The 23,952-nt window shown below is 44.2% G+C and overlaps 1 protein-coding gene across 1 annotated transcript in view; it reads right to left on the bottom strand.

The window, feature by feature from the left end:
* SQLE (squalene epoxidase) overlaps positions 1-23,952 on the bottom strand; it is a 34,899-nt gene that overhangs the window by 5,731 nt on the left and 5,216 nt on the right. Inside the window, exons 2-8 of the mRNA XM_063131134.1 lie at positions 23,364-23,616; positions 15,374-15,554; positions 6,923-7,019; positions 5,456-5,569; positions 4,459-4,630; positions 2,225-2,320; positions 1,602-1,744 (exon numbers count right to left, since the gene is read on the bottom strand). Coding sequence (XP_062987204.1) covers positions 1,602-1,744; positions 2,225-2,320; positions 4,459-4,630; positions 5,456-5,569; positions 6,923-7,019; positions 15,374-15,554; positions 23,364-23,616 — 1,056 coding nt within the window. The remainder of the gene's footprint in view (positions 1-1,601; positions 1,745-2,224; positions 2,321-4,458; positions 4,631-5,455; positions 5,570-6,922; positions 7,020-15,373; positions 15,555-23,363; positions 23,617-23,952) is intronic.

Genomic DNA, 23,952 nt, shown 5'->3' with positions numbered 1-23,952 from the left:
TATTTTACAGTCCGATTGTAATACTCACAAATGCAAACGCTGCCATTAGATGTCAGCCCAGGACCAACAGATATGGCCCAGCTTGTATGCATGACCAGCTGGAAGACCCCTTGAGCAACAAGCTAGTTCTGGATTTGTTTTGGGGCCTTCATACAGATATGCAGAATTCATACAGGAAGTCATGGCTAGACCTTGATAAGCTCTCAGTTTTCCAGACAATGCGTCAGGGAACTCATTTCTAAGCTCTTCCCGTCTCTGTGCAAATAGTGTGCACGTCTTGAATATTAATGGTGAGAAGCAGTTCTTCCCTAGAAGACTTTTGCAACACCATTTATGGAAAGCGACAGGGCAGCCTCTGTTTGACAGACTCGTATCAGAACCCTACACTGCAGCTGCCAGTAATTTCAATAGTCTAGCTAAACTATTTCAGTAACTTAGATCACTTCCTGGTACCCCTCCTAGTGTGTTGGGCTGACATCACTGGCAGAGTGGGAACACAGGCCAGAGAACCACCAAGCTGAGGCAGAGCGCTACCTCTGAGCCATCCGAAACTTTCAGGCCCCTTAGAGATATAAGCAGCCCCGCTGCTGAGGCTTGGAAAGACATGAGACTGGACATTCTGCACTTTGCTACTGGTGAAGAGAGATGGAGCTGGGAGAAGAGCTGGCGTTTTTATCGCGTTAACAACTGCTCTCCCTCCCACCTCCCGGTAATCCTCCCAGTCTGTTGGACAACATCTATAAGGAGTGGCTGGAAGAGTCAAGTGTCATAAGAACTTATGAGCAGCCCTGCTGGATCAGACCAAGGGTCCATCTAATCCAGCACTCTGTTCACACAGTGGCCAACCAGCTGTCGACCAGGGAACCACAAGCAGGACACGGTGCAACAGCACCCTCCCACCCCTGTTCCCCAACAACTAGTGTATACAGCCTTACTGCCTCTGATACTGGAGGTTGCACTCAACCATCAGGACTAACAGCCACTGATAGCCTTCTCCTCCGGGAATTTATCCATCCCCCTTTTAAAGCCATCCAAATTGGTGGCCATCGCCTCATCTTGTGGTAGTGAATTCCATAGTTTAACTATGCGCTGTGTGAAGAAGTGCTTCCTTTTATCTGTCCTGAGTCTCCCATCAATCAGCTTCATGGGATAGCTCTGGGTTCTAGTATCATGGGAGGGAAAGAAAAATGCTGATGACACACAGCTCTATCTCCCTGTGACATCTGAATCAGGTGAGGTTATACAAGTCCTAGATAATCGCCTACACTCAGTAATGGGCTGGATGAGGGCCCATAAACTGAAGCTGAATGCTGGCAAGACAGAAGCCCTGTGGGTGAGTGTTTCCCGAGTCTGGGAAATAGGCTTACTATCTGTTCTGGATGGGGTGGCACTCACTATGGAAGGGCACTACTCTATGCATGTTTAGACAGGAAAAAAAGCCCCTTTTTTGTGTGTCTACACATGCATCGGAACGTGCAGTTAGACACTTTAAAACAAATACAAATAAGTAGCTTCCTGAAATTGTGTAAAATAAAGCCTAAGTGAAAGAGGAGCCAAAACACAAAAAGAGGGTAAATGGGGATGCCCAAATCATGACGCACCTGCAGAAGAGCAGAATCCTCATACAAGTCAGGAATGGTCTGCAAAAGACACTTCCATAGCTTGATGTCATTCAGAGCAACACTCATTCCTCCGCCTGTCAGCGGGTGCCTCATGTTGTAAGCGTCTCCCAGGAGAAGGACTCCTAAAAGGAAAAAGCTCCTGAATTCAACCACAACAGCATTTTTGGAATTCATTCTGAACTTTTGCAAGGCTTGTTTAAACGTTACGACATTTTGAACGCTAGTTAAGATTATCATCTGTCTTGCAGTATTTTTAATACACAGGCACTTCAGCTACTGCAGTCTCCAGAACTTCAACAGTCCACAAGGCTGAGTCAAAATGCCTCTCCCAACTTTGCTACCCTCACAGAATTGTGGAGCTGGAAGTGGCCACAAGGATCATCTTGTCCAGTGGTTCTCAACCTGGGGCACTCCAGATGTGTTGGACTGCATCTCCCAGAATGCCCCAGCCTGGGGCATTCTGGGAGATGCAGTCCAACACATCTGGAGCGCCCCAGGTTGAGAAAGGCTGATCTAGTCCAAATCCCCCTTGGCCTGCCCAAGACCTTGAAGAAGCTGTCCCTTAAGCCTCTAGCTTTTGATGCTCTCTTGTGCTCACAGACCTGATTTGTTAACAGGGGAAGGAGGCAAGAAGCTTGCCGGCATGGCCCTCAAACGATCATTCTGTACAGCTATTAGGAAAGGCTCCTGTAAATGCTCTGCAAATATAACAAACAAAAAAGACAGTATTTCAGTCATTTGCAAACAGTTGTCTTTGACCAAGACTCAGAAGAGAAAACCAAACCACCCAGAGCCATTCTGCCCTCAAACGTCATTCAGGAACAGAGGCAACTTGGAGACAACCCACTTAGAGATCTCTAATGAGATGGATCTCAATCCCCTGGGGAAATCACCTCAAGTCCATCCAAATAACTGGCACAGAAATGTAAACCTTTACCTAGACTGGTCAGTGTTTTAAGTGGACAGCTCAGAATGCTTGTTCACTAGAATTAAAAATGAGGTGAACGGAGCAAGAAGCCAACAGCAACAAGTAGAATGTACCAGGAATATCTCCTGTGCATACCCGATTGAAATAACTAGGAGTTGTACAAAAGCCCAATGTGGTCATGTCATGGCTGAACAGATGCATCTAACCAATGACAGGGCAAAGAATCAATAAAAAGCATCAAACAAATCACCCAAGCTATATTTAAGAGGGCAAGTGAAAGTCCTCCAGTCTCTGACTCAAGGGGAAATGTCTTGCTGGTTCTGAAGAGGACCCAGAAAAAAGAAAAGAAAAAGAAACTCTTTCAAGCTTTTTTCACCTCCACCCCACCCCATTTTTCCCCCAAAAGAACATTTGTTTGGCTTTTTTAATCATCCCTGCATACAAAGATACATACAAATGTATCACACAGTCTGCTTATTAGGTCTTTAAAACTGGGACAAAAAAACCGCCAAGCCGCTCAACAGCAACCCCTTTGCTAGAAGAATGCCACCTTCCCAGGATATCAATTGGGGGAAACTACCAGGCTGTTGTGCAAGATTTCTCCTTAAGTCCAACTTGTATTTTAAGAGGTGCAGGGGTATACCATATATTAAAAAGCATTCATCAGCACAAAAATGTAACACCGCTGAACCAGTCAAATGCAGTTTTGCATCCGATCTTTGACATCTTCGTCATTTACAAAATCCCCCTTGTTTCTGTCTCACATGTTCGTGTCCCTTTCAACAATAAAAGTACTAGCGCGCTTTTGGCAATGTGGATTCTGGGAACAGGCTCCTGAGCAGTGGTTTTTGACCTAAATTCCAGAAGACAAGTTTCCCTGAAAGACATTTGTCCATTGCTACAGATCTTCCTCTGCTAAGTCTGTTAAGTCTCCTCCCTTGGATGGTGCCTTTTGCATGGTAATCCAGGAATATAGGCAGCTGAGTATTTTCCCCACTTGCGCTAATAAGTAGCTGAGTGGGGAGGGATTTAAATCAAATAAATTTCAGACATAGAAAAAGACTTAAACACTGCTTGTCTAGCACCACTCACCCATTCTGAGGCCCCTTGCTTAATGGCTTTGAACTAAAAATAAATCCATGGGAAATCCAGCCATACATCTCCCAATGTTATAGCCAATGTTAGTTCTAGTTAGAGAAGACCCATTGAAATAAATTGGACTTCAGGTTGTCATGACTAACAAGTCTCATTCATTTCAATGGGTCTACTCTAAGTAGGACTAACATTGGATTCCTACATTGGATTCATCAGAAGAAGTTGTCTGCAGCCCCCTGGAGCTGTCCAAGGTCTTGTGGAAGCCAGCGGAGATGCTGCCCTGGTTCACAGGTACACTGAGACAGGAGTGTGACAATGAAATGGAGGAGTGATGTGAGCCTCTCCCTTCTAGCATATAGATAACCTGCCGTGTGAAAGAAATTGACTGTGTGAGTGCCCAATCGCACAGAGGATTGGTTCATGCAAATCCCCTGAGGGGGAAGAGAAGTCACATGAATTAGATCTTGATGTGGTAGACCGTGTTCGCTTGCATGATGAAGGAGAAAGGCTTGCATCACTACTCCACCAAGCTACTGCATTGCTACCACAGAGTGAATGCAGGAACAGGGCTCTCTCTCTTCCTTTAATATCCTTGCTGTCAGCTAGCTAGTCCCACTACAGATACAGAGAATTGGTGTTATGCTCAGTATCACCATGGCCCAACAAGTCTAAACAGGACCCATCAGCCCACCCCATCTGAGCAATTGAACTATTCCATCGCAAGGCATCTAAAGCATAATAAAAAATACATATGCACAAACTCAAGCAGTAATGCATGTAAGTAATACCAGTATCCTATGCATGTATTTTTACCTGGTAGCTGTGGATAAACCTTTTCAACCATGTATTCTTTAAGATTCTTTGGCATTTCACCTCGAATGTCAACAAGGACTCGGGTTTCGTTGGAAGAAATCTGATAGGTAAGTACTGGACAAGGATTCCCCAAAACGAGTTCAGCATGGTTGGCTTTAAACTGAGGTGAATTCTTTAGACAGAGAGAAGAAGAATGTTATTGAAGGTGCTCTCTGACTGCCTTTTCTCCATAAATCCCTGCTCCACCATGAATTCAATGGGTAGAATCATAGAATCATGGAATAGCAGAGTTGGAAGGGGCCTACAAGGCCATCGAGTCCAACCCCCTGCTCAATGCAGGAATCCACCTTAAAGCATCCCTGACCGAGGGTTGTCCAGCTGCCTCTTGAAGGCCTCTAGTGTGGGAAAGCCCACAACCTCCCTAGGCAACTGGTTCCATTGTCGTACTGCTCTAACAGTCAGGAAGTTTTCCCTGATGTCCAGCCAGAATCTGGCTTCCTTTAACTTGAGCCCATTATTCCATGTCCTGCAGTCTGGGAGGATCGAGAAGAGATCCTGGACCTCCTCTGTGTGACAACCTTTTAAGTATTTGAAGAGTGCTATCATGTCTCCCCTCAATCTTCTCTTCTCCAGGCTAAACATGCCCAGTTCTTTCAGTCTCTTTTAATAGGGCTTTGTTTCCAGACCCCTGATCATTCTGGTTGCCCTCCTCTGAACACGCTCCAGCTTGTCTGCGTCCTTCTTGAATTGTGGAGCCCAGAGCTACTAACACACAGGTTCATTTCCCAATTAAAATGACAGCAGCAATCACTTACGTCAGAAGCTGTTGTGAGGATGGATGAGATAAATGTTGCATGGGGAGTTAAAATGCTACATGTATGACAATAACATTAAAAACTTAAATGGGACTGCTTTGAAATATGCATCTTGATCACTGTATCTGCTTTAAGCATTCAAATTGGATAATAGCACACCTAACTTCTTTGGGAACACCTACCTTCAAAAGGCATCCTACAAAATGAGATGGGACTCTAACTTTGTTGGAGGTGAGATGTTTCCTAAACTTGGAAAAGAGACCATCAGCAACAACTGTAAGGGGTGCATGGAGCTCCTGCAACACAAAAGGATTACAAGAAAAGGCAAAAAAAAACAGGTAAGTAGAGGCATACAGCACCTCCTGAAACCATTCTAGCCCCACTGAAGTGTTCAATGTCATTTTAAAGTTTACCAGTGTACTTCAATGCAAATTTTGCAACACTTATAGCAGTATCAAGCTAAATCTCTTTTAACATCGAATAAGTAAGAGAAGCATGCCTAAAAAAAGAAGCTATTCTTTTCGCCCAGTGCCAATATTGTGAATCTGATACCACATATATTGCATGTCATTTGGGGACCCACAGCTGCCCCTTGCACGATGTACTAACCCAATTTCTGAATGGCAAAGGTTTGACATGCACAGAAGGTACATCCAACCCCTCATTAAACCTGCAAGCCAATCAATTAAAAGTGCTGTAGTTGCTATAGTATTGATATCGGATCTGGATTCATATCCTTTGCCATATATTCATTTTAAATTTGATATTAAAAGCCTGTCATGTCCAAATTTCAGTCTGACCTGAAGTTTCTAGCCTTACTTGCTGAAAACGTACGGAATTCTTGATATTTCTATCAAGCACATAAAGTCGGTTGTCTTTTATAATCAACGTTTGCTTTAAGTCAAAGCTTATATCAAGTGACTGGATATTACTGCCTATTGAAGAGAGGTTATTATGGCTGGTCTTGCTAAAGCGATTTAGGGCACAATTGGATGCATGTTGTTTAAATGGATACTGTTGTTTTATACTGTTTTTATATTTTTGATGGTTTTAAATTTTGTATACTTTTCAATGTTCACTGTTTTTAACTTTTGTAAACCACCCAGAGAGCTTCGGCTATGGGGCGGTATATAAATTTAATTAATAAATAAATAAAAATAAAAATAAAAATAATAACACAAGGCAGTGTACATAGGTGGTCTTCCATCCAGGCACTGAGCAGACCCGGACTTGCTTAGATTCAGCATGCACTGTCACACAATGCCCTTTAGCCATCCTAGCTCAAGTTCATGAACAACCCAATGAAAAAAATGAGACATATTCTGAAATAACGAACTGAGACGTTGCTACTGATAGGCTTAATAAAGGCTGTTAGGAGCTGGTCAATATCGCATTGTGTACGTCTCCTTCTTAAGAGAAGTTGTGCTAATTTTTCAAGAGTGCAGAGAAACAAAATATACACATTTTCATGTTTCTGGTATAGGACTCAGCTTTCAGGGTATATAATTATTAGCAAAGAATTCTCCATTTTGTATACATACCCTGAAAGCTGAGTCATATACCAGGCTGATACCAGAAACATGGAGACGTGTACATAGGATCGCCTCAACCAGAAAAAAATAGAATATTTGGCCACCCTTGAGTCTCACCTTTGTATCACCGGTTTCTTTATCTTTGTACAAAATTCCGACTACACACTCATCTTCTTCAAGCAACTGCACCACTGTCCCTTCAATGAATTTTGTACTGAAAAAAAGCAGACAAACTTTTTTAAAAACAAAACATACACACAAGTACTGTGGTTTGAATTAAATAGTGTTGGACTCAAGCAAGTTATTTGACCCTCTCCTTGCTCCTTTGCAATGCCAGGTCGGTTAAAAACAAAACAAATATAATTTATGATCTCCTCACAGATGAGGAGGCCGACCTGGCATGTTTCACAGAGACCTGGCTGGGAGATGACAGTGGCCCAACATGGGCCCAGGCCCTCCCAGCTGGGTACTGTGTTATCGAGCAGGTGAGGAAAAGTGGACGGGGGGGCGGAGTAGCTGTGGTCTATAAGGATAATCTCAACCTGACCAGACTTCCTGTCCGGGAATTGAATCACATAGAGTGTGTGTACCTGAGTCTAAAGACCAGGGATAGACTGGGGATTCTGTTAGTGTACCGGCCACCCCGCTGCCTATCAGACTCCCTGGCTGAGCTCACGGAACTAGTGTCGGAGTTGGTGTTGGAGTCGCCCAGGCTTTTGGTCCTGGGCGACTTCAACATCCCTTTCGGGAGTGGTTTATCGGGTGCAGCTCGGGAGTTCATGGCATCCATGACAAACATGGGCCTATCCCAATTGGTCTCTGGACCCACACATTCAGCAGGTCACACCCTCGATGCTGTTTTCAGTTCCGAACAGACAGATCTGTGGGCGGAGGTGATAAATACCTCTGCGTTGTCATGGACAGACCATTTTCTGGTCAGGGTTAATATCATGGCTACCATCCTCCCCTGCAGGGGTGGCGGACCTATTAAGATGGTCCGCCCTCGAAGGCTGATGGATCCTCTTGGATTCCAGAAAGCCTTAGAGGGTACTATGGCTGGTATTGTCGACGATCCTGTTGAAGCCCTGGTCAATAGATGGAATCAAGACCTAACTAGGGCTATCGACACGATTGCCCCCAAACGTCCTCTCCGACCTGCTTCCAATCGGGCACCTTGGTACACAGAAGATCTCAGGAAGTTGAAGCGGGAAGGTCGACGACTGGAGCGCCGATGGAGGAAAACTCGTCTCATATCCGACAAGGCACGTCATAGAGAACATCTTCGTTCCTATGGGGTGGCAATACGTGCAGCGAAGAAAGCTTTCTTCTCTGACCGCATTGCATCTGCGAATTCACGTCCAGCAGAACTGTTTAGGGTGGTGAGGGGTCTAACTCGGGCACCTCCTCCCCTGAACCCAGTTTTAGAGCCTTCGGTAGTTCGCTGTGATGCATTTAATGATCATTTCACAGATAAAATCTCTCGGATAAGAGCCAATTTAGATGCCGTCGTTATAACAGAAGCTGAAGCTGAAGTGTCCAGCAACTTTGTGAGTAGGATTACACTGGATCAGTTTCAGTTGGTGAGTACTGATGATGTGGACAAGCTGCTTGGACGAGTAAGGAGGACAACTTGTCCTCTCGATCCCTGTCCTTCTTGGCTGGTCACCCAGGGAGGAGATGCAGTTAGACTACAACTACAACATATTATTAATGCATCTCTCAGGGAGGGGAGTTTTCCACCATGTTTAAAAGAAGCAGTGGTACGGCCACTTCTCAAAAAGCCCTCCCTGGATCCCCTGGACCTTAATAATTATAGACCAGTATCAAATCTTCCATTTTTGGGCAAGGTGATTGAGAGGGCAGTTGCCTTCCAACTCCAAGCAGTCTTGGATGATACAGATTTTCTAGACCCATTTCAAACTGGCTTTAGGGCAGGATACGGAGTTGAGACAGCTATGGTCGCCTTAGTGGATGATCTCCGCATGAGCATTGACAGGGGAAGTGTGTCCCTGCTGGTACTTTTGGACCTTTCAGCAGCTTTCGATACCATCGACCATGGTATCCTTCTGGAACGCCTGAGGGCTTTGGGAATCGGGGGCACTGTGCTCCAGTGGTTCCGGTCCTACCTCTCAGGTAGATTCCAGATGGTGATGCTGGGGGATAGTTGCTCCTCAAAAAAGGAGCTGTTGTATGGCGTACCACAAGGTGCCATCCTATCCCCAATGCTGTTTAACATCTACATGAAACCGCTGGGAGAGATCATCCGGAGGCATGGGGCGGGGTGCTATCAGTATGCTGATGACACCCAAATATATTTCTCTATGCCTTCAGTAACAGCATCAGCTAAGGACAGTGTGTCTCCTCTGAATGAATGCTTGGAGGCAGTAATGGGCTGGATGAGGAAAAACAAACTGAAGCTGAATCCAGACAAAACAGAGGTGCTTGCTGTCAAGGGCTCTGACCTAGGTTTGGAGGTGTGTCAGCCAGTTCTGGATGGGGCTACACTCCCCCTGAAAGACTGTGTTCGCAGTTTGGGGGTGCTCCTGGATCCGTCACTCCAAATGACAGCCCAGATAGATGCGACGGCCAGGAGTGCCTACTATCAGCTTCGGCTGATACGCCAGCTGCGCCCCTTCTTAGAGTCAGAAGACCTAAAGACAGTAGTGCACGCGCTGGTAACCTCAAGGCTTGACTTCTGCAATGCGCTCTACATAGGGCTACCATTGTACCTAGTTCGGAAACTTCAACTAGTTCAAAATATGGCAGCCAGGTTGGTCACCAGTACACCTAGGGGTGACCACATTACACCAACATTAAAATCACTCCACTGGCTGCCAATTAGTTTCCGGGCAAAGTACAAAGTGTTGGTCATTACCTTTAAAGCCCTAAATGGTTTGGGTCCAGGTTACTTGCGGGATCGCCTTCTCCCATATAGTCCGCCCCGCACACTCAGGTCCTCTGGGGTGAACTTACTTCAGTCAGCTAAAACTAGGCTGACATCAGTTTCCCAGAGGACCTTTTCTTCTGTCGCCCCCAGATTGTGGAATGGCCTGCCGGAGGAGATTCGTAAAATTAACTCTATGTGTGATTTTAAGGCAGCTTTAAAGACTAGCCTTTTCCAGCAGGCCTATCCAGATCAATGTTAAATCATGAATTTTTAAGATGTATTGATTCCTGTTCTAATGTTGTTCCCCGCCTCGATCTAAAAGGAGAGGCGGGTAAGAAATACATTTATTATTATTATTATTATTATTATTATTATTTCCACTAGAAAGAGACCCCATTACTGTAATAGGTGGAAATGTTCCTCTGAACGGCAGCAACTGCACAGGCTGTTTCTCTGCTACTGAGGGACAAGAGAAACCCATAATTGCCAGATTGCAAAGAGCAGGTTAAGGGGGACAAAGAAAAGGAAAATATGCTAGAAACACACTGGGCCGGTTTGCATGTCACACTACACTACTGTGTGTTAATTAACCTGTGGGCTTTGCCACGTGCTAGCCTCCATTTTGAACATACAAGCCCTGAGGGTGTTCACATTGTAGCTTATCATGTCATGTGAACCCAGGCAGCTTGGGTTATGCAAAAGTTAGATATGACAATAGAACAACTCAGAAGCACAACACAAAACATGGAGGAATCAGATCTCAAGGTGCCAGAGTGACATTTTAAGTGGACAGGGTTCTGCAGCTCCATCTATTCTGATCAGCCACTCCTGAAGGGGGAATTCACAAGCACTGCTTTGTTACATTATTATTATTTATTTATTTATTTATTTAGCACCATCAGTGTACATGGTGCTGTACAGAGTAAAACAATAAAATAGCAAAACCTTGCCACATAGGCTTATATTCTAATAGAATCATAAGAAAACAATAAGAAAGGGAAGAGAATGCACCAAACAGGCATAGGGTAGAGTAAAACTAACAGTATAAAAGTAAGATCAAAATCAAGTTCTAAAAGCTTTAGAAAAAAGAAAAGTTTTTAGCTGAGCTTTAAAAACTGCAATGGAACTTGTAGTTCGCAAATGTTCTGGAAGAGTGTTCCAGGCGTAAAGGGCAGCAGAAGAAAATGGACAAAGCCGAGCAAGGGAAGGAGAGACCCTTGGGCAGGTAAGAAACATGGCATCTGAGGAGTGAAGAGCACGAGCGGGGCAATAGTGTGAGATGAGAGAGGAAAGATAGGAAGGAGCTAGACTGTGAAAAGCTTTGTAGGTCAACAGGAGAAGTTTATATTGGACTCTGAGGTGAATTGGAAGCCAATAAAGAGATTTCAGAAGTGGAGTAACATGATCAGAGCGGCGAGCCAAGAAGATGATCTTAGCAACAGAATGGTGAACAGAAACCAATGAACTGATGTGAGAAGAAGGAAGGCCAGTGAGAAGAAGGTTACAGCAGTACTCTAGCTCACTCTCCACAGTAATCAGTTCTATACAGGTGTAGCACAATAATTGTGATTGTACAGTGTCGCACCCAAAAAATTTACAAAAAAATTACAGAGCTGTGGGAGGCAGGGACAGATTGGAGAGGCGGGGAAGGGAAAAACCCAACATCAAATGGGTCAAATACATCCTTTATATGGTAAAAAAATATTGTGCCCCACTTTTCTTCAGAAAATACAAAATAAAATCACATTATGGCAATAAAAGAACAAAGAACAAAAAGAACAAAAATAAAATAAAAAGAGCAGCATAAAACAGCAAGATAAACTATCATTCTATCAAAACTAAAGGAACAGCAGATCAAAACCAAAGGGGAAATCAATCAGGCTTCCCTAGGGAGTGCATCACAACCAAGAATGCCCCGCTTACAGAAACCTACCATCGGGTCGGGGGAGCTGCGGATCGAGACGAAGTGGTTCGCCTCCATTCGGAGCTCTGAACGCAGGTAAGTCGGGGAGAGGGGGGCTCAGCTGGGGGGGCGGCGCAGTCCGTGCGGTGACGGCAGCGGAGCCAGGTAAAGGGGCAGGGGGGGGCTTACCCGTGTCCGTCGCGGTCCCGCGCAAGCTTCAACTGAGGCCTGGGCTTCAGTTGAAGCCTGCGTCAGACCGCAACAGAGGCAGGTAAGTGGGGGGGGAGGGGGCTTACCTGGCTCCACCGCCGCAGTCCGTGCAGCGGTGGAGCCAGGTAAGGGGGCAGGGGGGCTTACCTGTATCCGTCGCGATCCAGCACAGGCTTCAACTGAGGCCTGGCCCTTAGGTGAAGCCGGCACAGACCACGACGGAGGCAGGTAAGTGGGGGGGAGGGAGCTTACCTGGCTCCGCCACCGCAGTCTACGCGGCAATGGCAGCGGAGCCAGGTAAGGGGGCAGGTGGGAGGGGGGCTTATTCAGCCCCTATTTTGTCCCCCCTTCCCCACTTACCTGCCTCTGCCGCCCACTGCGGAGTAAGTAGCAAGTAAGTAGGGAACGGGGGGCAAAATCTCAATCTGCCCCTCCGGATGTTGCTCCGGGGAGTGGGGGAGGGTTGGATTGACCCGAAGCGGTTCGGTCCCGATCTGGAAGTTCTGGATCGGGCCACGAAGCAGCTCAAGGGGATCCATGCACAGCTCTGCTAGGGACTAGTTTTGCCAAAAAGCCTGATCATCACTCCTAGGCCGGAGGATCTGACATACTCCCTCCCCGTCCTTAACACCTATGCAAGACTGAATCTGGAACACTTGCAACTTGCCCATGCAGAAGAACACACTGTTCATGATTCAGTATGATCCTGTGCTGTGAGGTATGTCTAAACATCATTTAAAGTCACAGGTAATTATAAAGAACTGAATCCTCATCACAAAGATTATCTATTGCAAATACCACCTTTGGAAGGGGAGCATTTTTTAAATCTGGGATTTTTAGGACAGTGTGAGGGGCATTATGTGGGAAAGTGATCTGGATTAGGGTTGGCACCAGAAAGGGCGGGGGAAGGGGTCAACCCTTTACCTTGAACCATGGCCCTGATCCAAATTTCCCCCAAAGCTATTAGCCAAAGAAGGGAAAATATAGAGATATAGCATGGGTACCTGTGCGTTTTCCCAGCAGCAGCTAACAGCAGCTCCATGAGAGTGATTTTCCTCAGGCAATCAAATCAGGTAAAGGGTTAAACTCCTTTTCCCTCATGCCACATCCTGAACTAAATTGCCCACTGTGGCTGCTTTTAACAATTACAAGAAAAGATGTTGTCTTTTGTCACATCATGTTGTCTAGACACATTGACCCTGTTCAGATGACACACTAGGCCATAGTTAGGCATTGACGTTTTTGCAGCATATGGCTAGTGAGCATGTTTAAACCGTGGTTATGAGCTGCCATGGTTAGGAATGGTTCACACAACATGCTAAGTCATGGCTCAAACAACACGCTAAGACAATGTTTAGCTAAAAATGCTTAACCACTGAGGCTTAGCAATATGTTCTGAACAGTGTCAGTGTGTTTAAACCATGGTTATGTAGCCATCATGGTTAGGAAGGCTTCATAAGACATGCTAAGTCACGGTCTGAGGCAGTAAGCCTATACACACCAGCTGCTGGGGAACATGGGTGGGAGGGTGCTGTTGTTCCATGTCCTGCTTTGTTGGTCCCTGGCTGACAGCTGGTTGGCCATTGTGTGAATAGAGTGCTGGACTAGATGGACCCTTGGTCTGATCCAGCATTGCTCTTCTTAAGTTCTTATGTTCTTATGGTTCACACAACATGCTAAGCCATAATGTTTAGCTCAAAATGCTTAACCGCCATGACTTAGTGTGTCGTCTGAACAGGGTCATCAGGTCTAGTTTGGTCCTGGTTCAATTAAAAACTAAAACGTTTTGCAGATTGGTGAAAATGCACATGTCAAGCTCAGTTGCAACAGTTCAGTTTAGAGGAAACATTGCATGCCCTGATCCAACTTGTATTTGGAGTTTATTCCACTTTTGTTTCCAGGAGGGAAAACAACTATTTTGTTTTCAGTTTTCAAATGTCACAATTACACAACCAGTGATGGTATCTAGTAGGACCTTGTGTAAAATACTTATTGTATTTATAACACACTTACTCAGCAGACTCTGGTCAGGTTACTATTAATTTAAACAATTACAAACACTATTAAACAGTATTAGAAGAGCTTGCTTGGCTTCATCCTTTCTGCAGCTAACACACCTGCAGTGAACTCACCAGAGTTTTGCTAGTGTTTCCTGCAGCAAACACCTACATACACAAGTCTGACAAACCTGGCTCTATAAGGGTTCCCAGATTCATGGACATGGGTGTTTCACAGGTATCATGATAATTATTATTTCTACCTACAGTTAAGTATTTTACAATTAAAAAATACGATAGGCCCTGCCCAAAGGCTCATAATGAAAAAGATATATGACACATGAAGAGGGAAGGAAGTTAAAAAGTCAACAAGAAAAGATCCACAGTGAAATAAAAGGTCAACAAGAAAAGAATAGTAAAAATAAATCTCTCTGGGAAAGATCAACAGTGAAATAAATTCTGTCTGGGAAAACTTGAAAAAAAGAGACCATTCTTGAAAAAAGATTTCAGTTTAAGATTTAAGATTTTGCCTGTCATTTGTGTGTTTGCTGTGGAAAATACCAATTTGACAACAGGACACAAGCAGCCATTGTGTTTGCTGCATAATATTTGTAAGCTGTCCTGGGAATTTGATTGAAAGATGGGGGTATAAATACCTACAATAAGCAAATAAATAAATATTTAAACGATTTAGTTGAGAAAGCACTTTTTTAATTGTTAGGGCCACAAGTTAAAATGATAAAAAAAATAGGCCATTTTAATCCTGTTATGTTACTGTAATCATGAGTGAAAATGTTAAATATGGACTTTTCTAAGTAGGATGACCATATGAAAAGGAAGACAGAACTTCTGTATCTTTAACAGTTGTACAGAAAACAGAATTTCAGCAGGTGCCATTTGTATGTAAGCATCACCTGGTGAAAATCCCTCTTCATCACAACAGTTAAAGCTGCAGGAGCGCTGCCCTCTTTGTATCTGGACACTCTAGTATAGGTAGTGTAGCAGCTTCATTTATTAAATTGAAAGCTCTCTCGCAATTCTTTCAACATCTCAAAAACGCATCTATTTCAAGATTTAGGTGATATGCACACTTAATTGAGCCAATATGCAGATGACTGAAATTGTTCTTAATCTACTGAAAGCCCTAGTGCTTATGCACTGGGGTTATTTTCCTGTAGAACCCTAGCTTCCAGGTGACTAGACATGGAAACTTTTTCTAACTAGAAATAGATTGACAACCTGAAAGAAAAGGAGAAAAACAATGTACCAAAAATGACTAAAAGCAAAAATGCTTGGTTAGGTGGTGTAGTAAAAATGTTTGTAGGCTAGTAACATCTGATAACGTACTTGCAAGGCTGTATAAAGACCAATCTACTGTTGATGGCTAAGATGCATCATGTAGGTGATACTGGACAATAAAAGTGATGCCCAAGTAGAAGAAATAAGCAGAGGGAGACAATTCTAAAAACACCAAGCAAAATGGAACGATGCACCACCACAAAGCAATGCATAAACTAGGCCTGTGTCTCTGACTCACTACATTTCTTATTAGTTTAGGTCGCCATACTTACTTGGGTTCTGCCATGGCTGCCTTTCGGAGGCCCATGATGAAACGGCCATGATGGAATGCTTTTCCGCTCTGTATTTGGCCATCTGCCATGGCAGGGTAAGGAATTTCAACCTCTGATTTGCTTTCTAAGTCATGAACTATATAGCCATTAATTGTGTGACTATCGATCCCTTCCACTGCATCTGCAAAAATAAGTGTCAATATATTATGGAAAGAAGGAACAAAGAAGATGAGAATGATATATATATTGCTACCTAAAATACTATGTGCCCATTAAGTGCTTATTACTAAGTATACAGTAAGGGCAGATTAAGGAGGTTCTTCCCAAATTCAGAAAATATTCTGGGCAGTCTTCAGAATCTTCTCAGAGAATTTAAAGTTGCCCCACGCCATGGAGAAACTGTGAATACCATTTTATTGTTTTTAAAAAATACATTTCTGGCCCTTGTAGCTGCAGAAATACATCTGAAAATGTAGTGGCAAAAATTGTTGTAGGGCCAGAAGCTAGTAAAGAAACAGGGATCTCACTAAGCTGAACCATGGCTTAACTACTGCAACGTGGTCCACATTGAGCTGCCCTCAAAGACAACTTGGAAGCTACAGTTAGTTCAAAACAATGAACCCCAGCATTGTCAACATCCCTTTTCTGGGCAAGGTATCTGTTTGAGTGGTCGCTAAGGCATTCTTGGATGAAACTGATTTTCTAGATCCATTTCTAGATTTAGACCTCTCTTTTTTAAAAAAACCAGAAACTGTCTTGGTCACCCTGTAAGATGATATGTGCCAGGAGAGAGACAGAAGGAGTGTGACCCTGCTGGATCTCTTGGTCCTTTCAGCAGCTTTCAGCAACATCAACCATGGTACGTCTTGTGGCTGTTGTAATATAATTAATTGTATCTGCTATGCATTTCAATATACGTAAAACTACTGGGAAGGCTTATCTGGAGATGTGGGCTGAGATATCAGCAATGCCATTCCTTTTCATCCAACAGAGGTGAAGCAGTTGATGCTCTGGAGCACGCCACCTAAAGAATCAGGTTCATACTTTGAGGGTACTCTTGGATCCATTATTGTCACTAGCCCCGAATGCCTTTCATCACCTTTGGCTGTTATATGCAGGGATGCCTTTGAAAATGGTCCAGAAACATCAGTTAGTCCAAAACAGGGCAGCTAGATTGCTAATGCCGACAAGGCAGTAAAATCTTATTATGCCAGTACTTTGCCATCTGAATTGGCTGCCAGTCTGTTTCTGGGCCCAATTCAAAGTGCTGGCTTGGAATCAGGCTACCTGAAGGACAATCTCCTTTACCTACATGGACCCTAAAGTCATATTTACCTAAATGGATCCAAAATACCTTCTGATATTTTACTAGTCTTTTATCAAAATTCAGAACTTATCCATACAGAAAAGGAATGCTTCCTGAGTGAAAGGCCTTTGAATGCAGAAGGAACTTCAGCGCAGCTATTTCCATAGAATCATAGAATAGCAGAGTTGGAAGGGGCCTACAAGGCCATCGAGTCCAACCCCCTGCTCAATGCAGGAATCCACCCTAAAGCATCCCTGACAGATGGTTGTCCAGCTGCCTCTTGAATGCCTCTAGTGTGGGAGAGCCCACAACCTCCCTAGGTAACTGATTCCACCGTCGCACTGCTCTAACAGTCAGGAAGTTTTTCCTGATGCCTAGTCGGAATCTGGCTTCCTTTAACTTGAGCCCGTTATTCCGTGTCCTGCACTCTGGGAGGATCGAGAAGAGATCCGGACCCTCCTCTGTGTGACAACCTTTTAAGTATTTGAAGAGTGCTATCATGTCTCCCCTCAATCTTCTCTTCTCCAGGCTAAACATGCCCAGTTCTTTCAGTCTCTCTTCATAGGGCTTTGTTTCTAGACCCCTGATCATCCTGGTTGCCCTCTTCTGAACACGCTCCAGCTTGTCTGCATCCTTCTTGAATTGTGGAGCCCAGAACTGGACGCAATACTCTAGATGAGGCCTAACCAGGGCTGAATAGAGAGGAACCAGTACCTCACATGATTTGGAAGCTATACTTCTATTAATGCAGCCCAAAATAGCATTGGCCTTTCTTGCAGCCATATCGCACTGTTGGCTCATATTCAGCTTGTGATCTACAACAATTCCAAGATCTTTCTCTTTTGTAGTATTGCTGAGCCAAGTGTCCCCCATCTTGTAACTGTGCATTTGGTTTCTATTCCCTAAATGTAGAACTTGGCATTTATCCCTATTAAATTTCTTTCTGTTGTTTTCAGCCCAGCACTCCAGCCTATCAAGATCACTTTGAAGTTTGTTTCTGTCTTCCAGGGTATTAGCTATCCCACCCAATTTTGTGTCATCTGCAAATTTGATAAGCGTTCCCTGCACCTCCTCATCCAAATCATTAATAAAAATGTTGAAGAGCACTGGGCCCAGGACTGAGCCCTGCGGCACCCCACTCGTTGCCTCTCCCCAGTTTGAGAAGGTTCCATTGATAAGTACTCTTTGAGTCCGATTCTGTAGCCAACTGTGAATCCACCTAATAGTTGTTCCATCTAGCCCACTTTTAGTGGGCTAGATGGAACAACCAATATGTATTGCTCATCTGAGGAGCAATCCAATATGTATTGCTCATCTGAGACAGCAATTTTCTGGAGTCATTTCATAAGTATTCTTTGTTACTGCCAATTCTCAGGGCTGGCCCAAGAATAAAAATGTTTTCCTGCCTGAGGCAGAGCAGCAAATACACACACACCTAGACAAGATTGTAGTATCCTTAGTCAGCCAAGTCATTTTGGCACCTATCCTATTAAAAAAAAGCAGCAGTAACAATAAAATGAAGGGCACAATCCTATGGAGATGGCCATAAGCCTCCAAACTCTCTGCACCAGCTGTGAGGGAGGGGCAGAGAGCTTAGACTTCTGGGTCTGAGGTCAGAGCACTGAGTCCGACCTCGGATCCAGGAATCTGAGCTATCCTATTGCCCTCCCCCCACAACCCTGACACTCTCTAAGGGCCATAGGATTGCTCTCTAAATGTCTAAATAAGGGAGACGATGGCAAGACACAAATGGGTATGCTTCCTAGGCTGTTTGTAAACAACCTATGGCAGTTCAGTAGGGAAAGACTCCCTCATTTTTAAATCAGAGGGGGGCCTAGACAGTCTGAAAGCCCTGCAGTGGGTGCACAGTGGCGCTACATCAGTTATACGGCTCCCCCCCCCCCCCGAGCGAGGAGAGTACAGCGCATCCGCCATCTATCTTCAGTACGAAGTTCAGCACAGGCATAAACCTACCGCAGAGGGAGGGCGTGGGGTTTCTTGTGGCCATTGGCATGCTGGGTGCACCCCCTGCCTTCTGCCCAGGTGGATGGCAACTACTCAGGGTTGCCATTGGCACGCTAGGCAGAAGGGAGGGTGTGTGCCCAGGATAACAATGGCCACAAGAAACCCCACGCCCTCCCTCTGGATCGAGATTAGCCGCTGCCACCCTGCTGCAAAGAAAGCATGGAGTTTTGCTTACACCCGGCAACCCCCAGCACTGTATAGGCAGCCCCAGGGTTAAGCAACCTGGTGCCCTGTCCTGACTTTCCGCCTGCATCTCCTATCAGCCTCATCCAGCATGACCGATTGTCGTGAATTATGGAAGCTGTAATCCAAAACATCTGGAGGGCACCAGTTCACCCCTGCTGTAGTTGTTTTTGTATGGGACAGTGCAAGTAGCATGCAGACAAGTAGTAGGGACGGATTGCAGCCTGCTCTTGCGACATGCTCTTTGCAGGTCTCTCTATCTCCCAAACCACAAAGACTATGATGTGGTAGCGATTCCTCCTCCCACTTTCCCTAATGTATCTCATAAACGTCAGTGCCACAAGCAATGAGGCTTGGATCCTTGAAGTTATGCATGTGAAACACATGTTCAAATTTATTTATTTATTTATTTATTATATTTCTATACCACCCAATAGCTGGAGCTCTCTGAGCAGTTCACAAAAATTAAAAACATTCAAAGTATAAAACAACAGTATAAAACCATAATATAAAATACAATACAAAAGCTCAACCAGATAAAAACAGCAGCAATGCAAAATTACAAATTTAAAACACCAAGTTAAAATTTATTTACAGACTGTTACAATGCTGGGCGAATAAAAAAGTCTTCACCTGGCATCTAAAAGCATATAATGTAGGTGCCAAGCGAACCTCCTTAGGGAGCTCATTCCACAGCCGGGGTGCCACAGCAGAGAAGGCCATCCTCCTGGTAGCCACCTGCCTCACCTCCTTTGGCAGGGGCTCACGGAGAAGGACCCCTGAGGATGACCTTTGGCAGGTACATACGGGAGGAGGCGTTCCTTCAGATAGCCTGGCCCCAAGCCATTTAGGGCTTTAAATGTTAATACCAGCAGCAGCCATGCTGGTGCAATGGTATATGTGCACACTTGAATACTAGTACCACAAGTTGAACATACTGCCCATTTCCCATTTAACCTTCAAGGATATTCTTTAATTGAATTTACTGGAGAAATTTTCAGAGGCAAAGCTGCACCTGGGGTTTGGATCCATGCAGAGTCACTTTCCTTGCCCTCAAACCTATACTGTTCTGAAGAGGGGAAATGATCATCCAAATGTAAGATGTTTCCCTACAGCAACAGAGGCCTCATCTACAACAAGCAGGATGTGGCACTGCACTATGAAAGCGGTATGTAAAAGGAAGGAGCCACACTACTGCTTTACAGCGGTATTGAAGTGCAATGACAACTGTTGGGGCCCATTGACACAGACCTTATACAGCTTTCATACCACTATATCCTGCTTGGTGTGGCTCCTGCCTTTTATATACCGCTTTCATAGTGCAATATCCTGTTTGGTGTAGATGAGGCCAGAGACAGCTCTTGCTGTGTGCATTCCAGTACGAGGGATTTATTTATTTTTTAGTCTGATTGCAGAATGGAAGTCTAGGACCCTTATGATGGACTCCTAAGGGAAGTAGTTCACACACTAGATGAAGTCCTAAAGGTGCAATCCTATGCACACTTACCTAGGAATAATCCCCACTGAACCACCTTAAGAACAAACAGGCTGTTGTACATTCCCCTGTAGCTTTGCTTTTTTCATCTGGCTTCTCTAAATGCCCTAGAGATGTTACCTGGCTGGGTAACCCATTAGCTAACTGCCTTACAGGATGCTTGGATATTCCAGAGCAAAAGGGATTGCAACGCAGAAGTATTACAATCCTCATTTGCAAATACAATACCAAGAGCTTTCATCATTCTTAATCTTTGAGAATGTAAACGTCCAAAATGCAGCTTGAGCAGACATTACAAGAGCCTACAACAGTTACATGGCAATAATTAGTCTAGCTACTTTGGGAAGGATTGGCTTTTGAAATGGAATTTGTTGGGATAACAATATACCCACCCAAAAAAACACAGGGGTGCCACAGAGTTAGTGCCACAGAGCAAAAAAAAAGGGAGAAAATTCCTGTTCCCAACAGGAAAAAGGTGACACAAAAGTCCCCAACCAGTTTGGATTCACCTCCAATCCTCCCCCCAAAACAACCACTATATAGTCTACTCTCAAGCAGCTTGTAAAAATCCAAGCCATTAAACTACTGGATATCGTATTTTTCAAACAACGCTAACATATATTGAAATCTGTTGGACAAATGCTTTTTTAGCCTATAAGAATTATTTCCTAGAATACCCATTTCTAAAAGATGGGGGAGGGAGGAAGAAACTCAAGTGGATACAGCACGGTGTCTGGGGATGATGGGAGTTGTAGTCTAACACATCTGGAGGGTACCAGTTTAGGGAAGACTGAGATATAGTAGTGCAAAGTCACAGGAGAAACGTACAAATCCCTCTCTTCCTCTCCCCTACTACTGGCTGCCAAATGAACCATGGGGGGGGGGGGGCAGGGCAGATGAAAGACTGGAGTAAACCAGTGAGGAACCACGCTACTACAGCCCACAGGCAAGCAAGGGCACAACAGGGCTCTACTCCCAGCCTCTCTCTTTGGCTGCCAGTAAGCACTGCCCCATCTTTTCCTCCCCTGGGGGAGCTGGTGCTGCACCACGCTCTGATGCCTTCACAATCTCCCTCCCTGAGACAAGATGATGAGCATGCCTCATGGATTCCAAATGAAACATGACACTGCTAAAATGAAAAGCATTTAAAAGTTCTATTACTTGTGAAAACATGAATGGATTAACATGTTTCATTTGGAATCCATAAACCATTTAGAACAGCATGTTTGTCCTTTGGTTGTAAGGCAGCATTAAGCCTGTTTAGTTCACTGGCATATATGGAACAAAAAGGACTCAAACATAAGAACAGCCCTGCTGGATCAATCAAGGATCCATCAAGCCAAGCACTCTGTTCACAGTGGCCAACCAGCTGTTGACCAGGAACTCTGCTGTGGCACCCCGGCTGTGGAATGAGCTCCCCAGAGAGGTCCGCCTGGCGCCTACACTGTACTCTTTTCGTCGCCAGCTGAAGACCTTTTTATTCTCTCGGTATTTTAACACTTAATTTTAACTTAAATTTTAATTTGACTGTTCTAACTCTGTATTTTAACCTTATATCAATTTTGCTGCGTGGTTTTATCCTGGTTGTGCTTTTAATACTGTATTTTGTATTTGTGGTTTTAAACTGTTGGTTGTTTTATTATGGTTTTAATTTTTGTGAACCGCCCAGAGAGCTTCGGTTATTGGGTGGTATAAAAATGTAATAAATAAAAATAAAAATAAAATACTCGCAAGCAGGACACGAGTGCAACAGCACTCTCCCGCCCATGTTCCCCAGCGACTGGGGTATATAGGCATACTGCCTTTGATACTGGAGGTATCACATAGCCATATGGATTAGTAGCCCCTGATAGCCTTCTCCTCTAGAAATTTGTCCAACCCCCTTTTATAGGCAACCAAATTGTTGGCCATCACTACATTTTATGGTAGTGAATTCCAAAGTTTAACCATGCACTGTGTGAAGAAGTACTTCCTTTTATCTGTCCAGAATCTCCCACCAATCACCTTCATGGGATGACCACCTTTGGGTTCTAGTATTATGAGGGAGGGTGGGAAATGTCTCCCTATCTACCATGTATAATTTTATACACCTCTATCATGTCTTAACTTTGCCTTTTTTCCAAGCTGAACAATCCCAGTTGTAACTTTTTCTCACAGGGGAGATGCTCCAGCTCCTTGATCATTTTAGTTGCCCTTCCCTGCACTTTTTCCAGCTCTACAATATCTTCTTTTTTTTAAGGTGTGGTGACCAGAACTGTACAAAGTATTCTAAGTGTATCGCACCGAATTTTCTAGTTTTGCTGGTAATTTTCTCCTAAGCCAGAGTTGGACAGGCAAGAACAAAATCATCTTGTACTGTCTGTAGAGAAACGTTAACACCAGGGCATGGGGCTGAAGAGCATTATTATTACAGCCTGGACCTACAACAGAGCAAACTCCTCTTTTCCTTTCAGTCCCTACTATCAGCCGAATGCTTCTTCACAAACACTTGACATAGCTTTTTGAACCACTCGTGAATCACCATTGAAAAATACAAATTCACACGAAATTAACATTGGGTGCGGGGAGGAACGCCAATCTGCTCCTTCTTACGGCCTCTCTCCTCAAAGCCCATGCCCCCTTGGCTGGAGGAGGGTTCCATGAGGACTTGAACCTTCTGCACTTCTGGATGTACAAGTCTTGCTATGCTCTCTCCCTCTCTATTTTGTTGATTCTTCTCCCTTCTTTCCTCAAGGTTAATATAAATGATAGGGGTAAGATCGGGAAAGAGCGCTTATATTGTATCGTCATTGAAGCCTGCAACCAAAAACATTGGGGGTGGGTGGGTTTCCTCTGTTTATAGCCTTGTTTTTGTGATAAAAAGTGCAGCTGAAAGAGAAGGATCAGGCTCTCCACTGAATTAAAAAAAAAAGGTGGGCCAATGAACACATCAGAGCAAGATCTATGAATCAAAGACTTGAGTTTTATCAACATTAACATACCTCCAAGGCCCAGGTCTTTCAGAGCATTGTACCCCCCAGGTTGTAAGAATTCTCCAACTATCCTGTCAGGTTCTTTCAAATCTCTCTCGATTACTGTCACTTTCCTTCCATCCCTTGCCAGCACTGCTGCCAATGCAGAGCCAAGTACACCGGAGCCCACAATGATAACTTCTGGATCGTGCTGAGGACCGAGTGCTGAAGCTGAAGCAGACTCATTCGAGGTCTCAGGTGAGATATTGATGCCCCTTCTGCCCTGTGTATAGATGAAGTTAAAAACAAGACCAAAAAAGATGCATTTGTAGGCTGTTGTGATGAGCACTACCTCAAAAGCGTATCGATTTATAGCAGTTTTAATCCATTCACTTCAAGGAGTTTAATAATCTGGATCACAAAATATCATCTGAGCACAGCATATGAAGGGGAGAATTCTGAGCATATAGAATGATTTAAAACTTAAAACATTTCAGATTTAAATACGCTGCGAAGAACTGGGTTGTTGCAAAGAAGCAACTTTAGATAATTATGGGGAAATGTCAACCAATGTCATTTGTCAGACATTAGCTATACATTGATTGAAAACATTTGTATC

This window comes from Elgaria multicarinata, chromosome 7 (genome assembly GCF_023053635.1).
Source record: "Elgaria multicarinata webbii isolate HBS135686 ecotype San Diego chromosome 7, rElgMul1.1.pri, whole genome shotgun sequence".
Lineage (NCBI taxonomy): Eukaryota > Metazoa > Chordata > Lepidosauria > Squamata > Anguidae > Elgaria > Elgaria multicarinata.
This window is presented reverse-complemented; position numbering and strand designations above follow the sequence as displayed.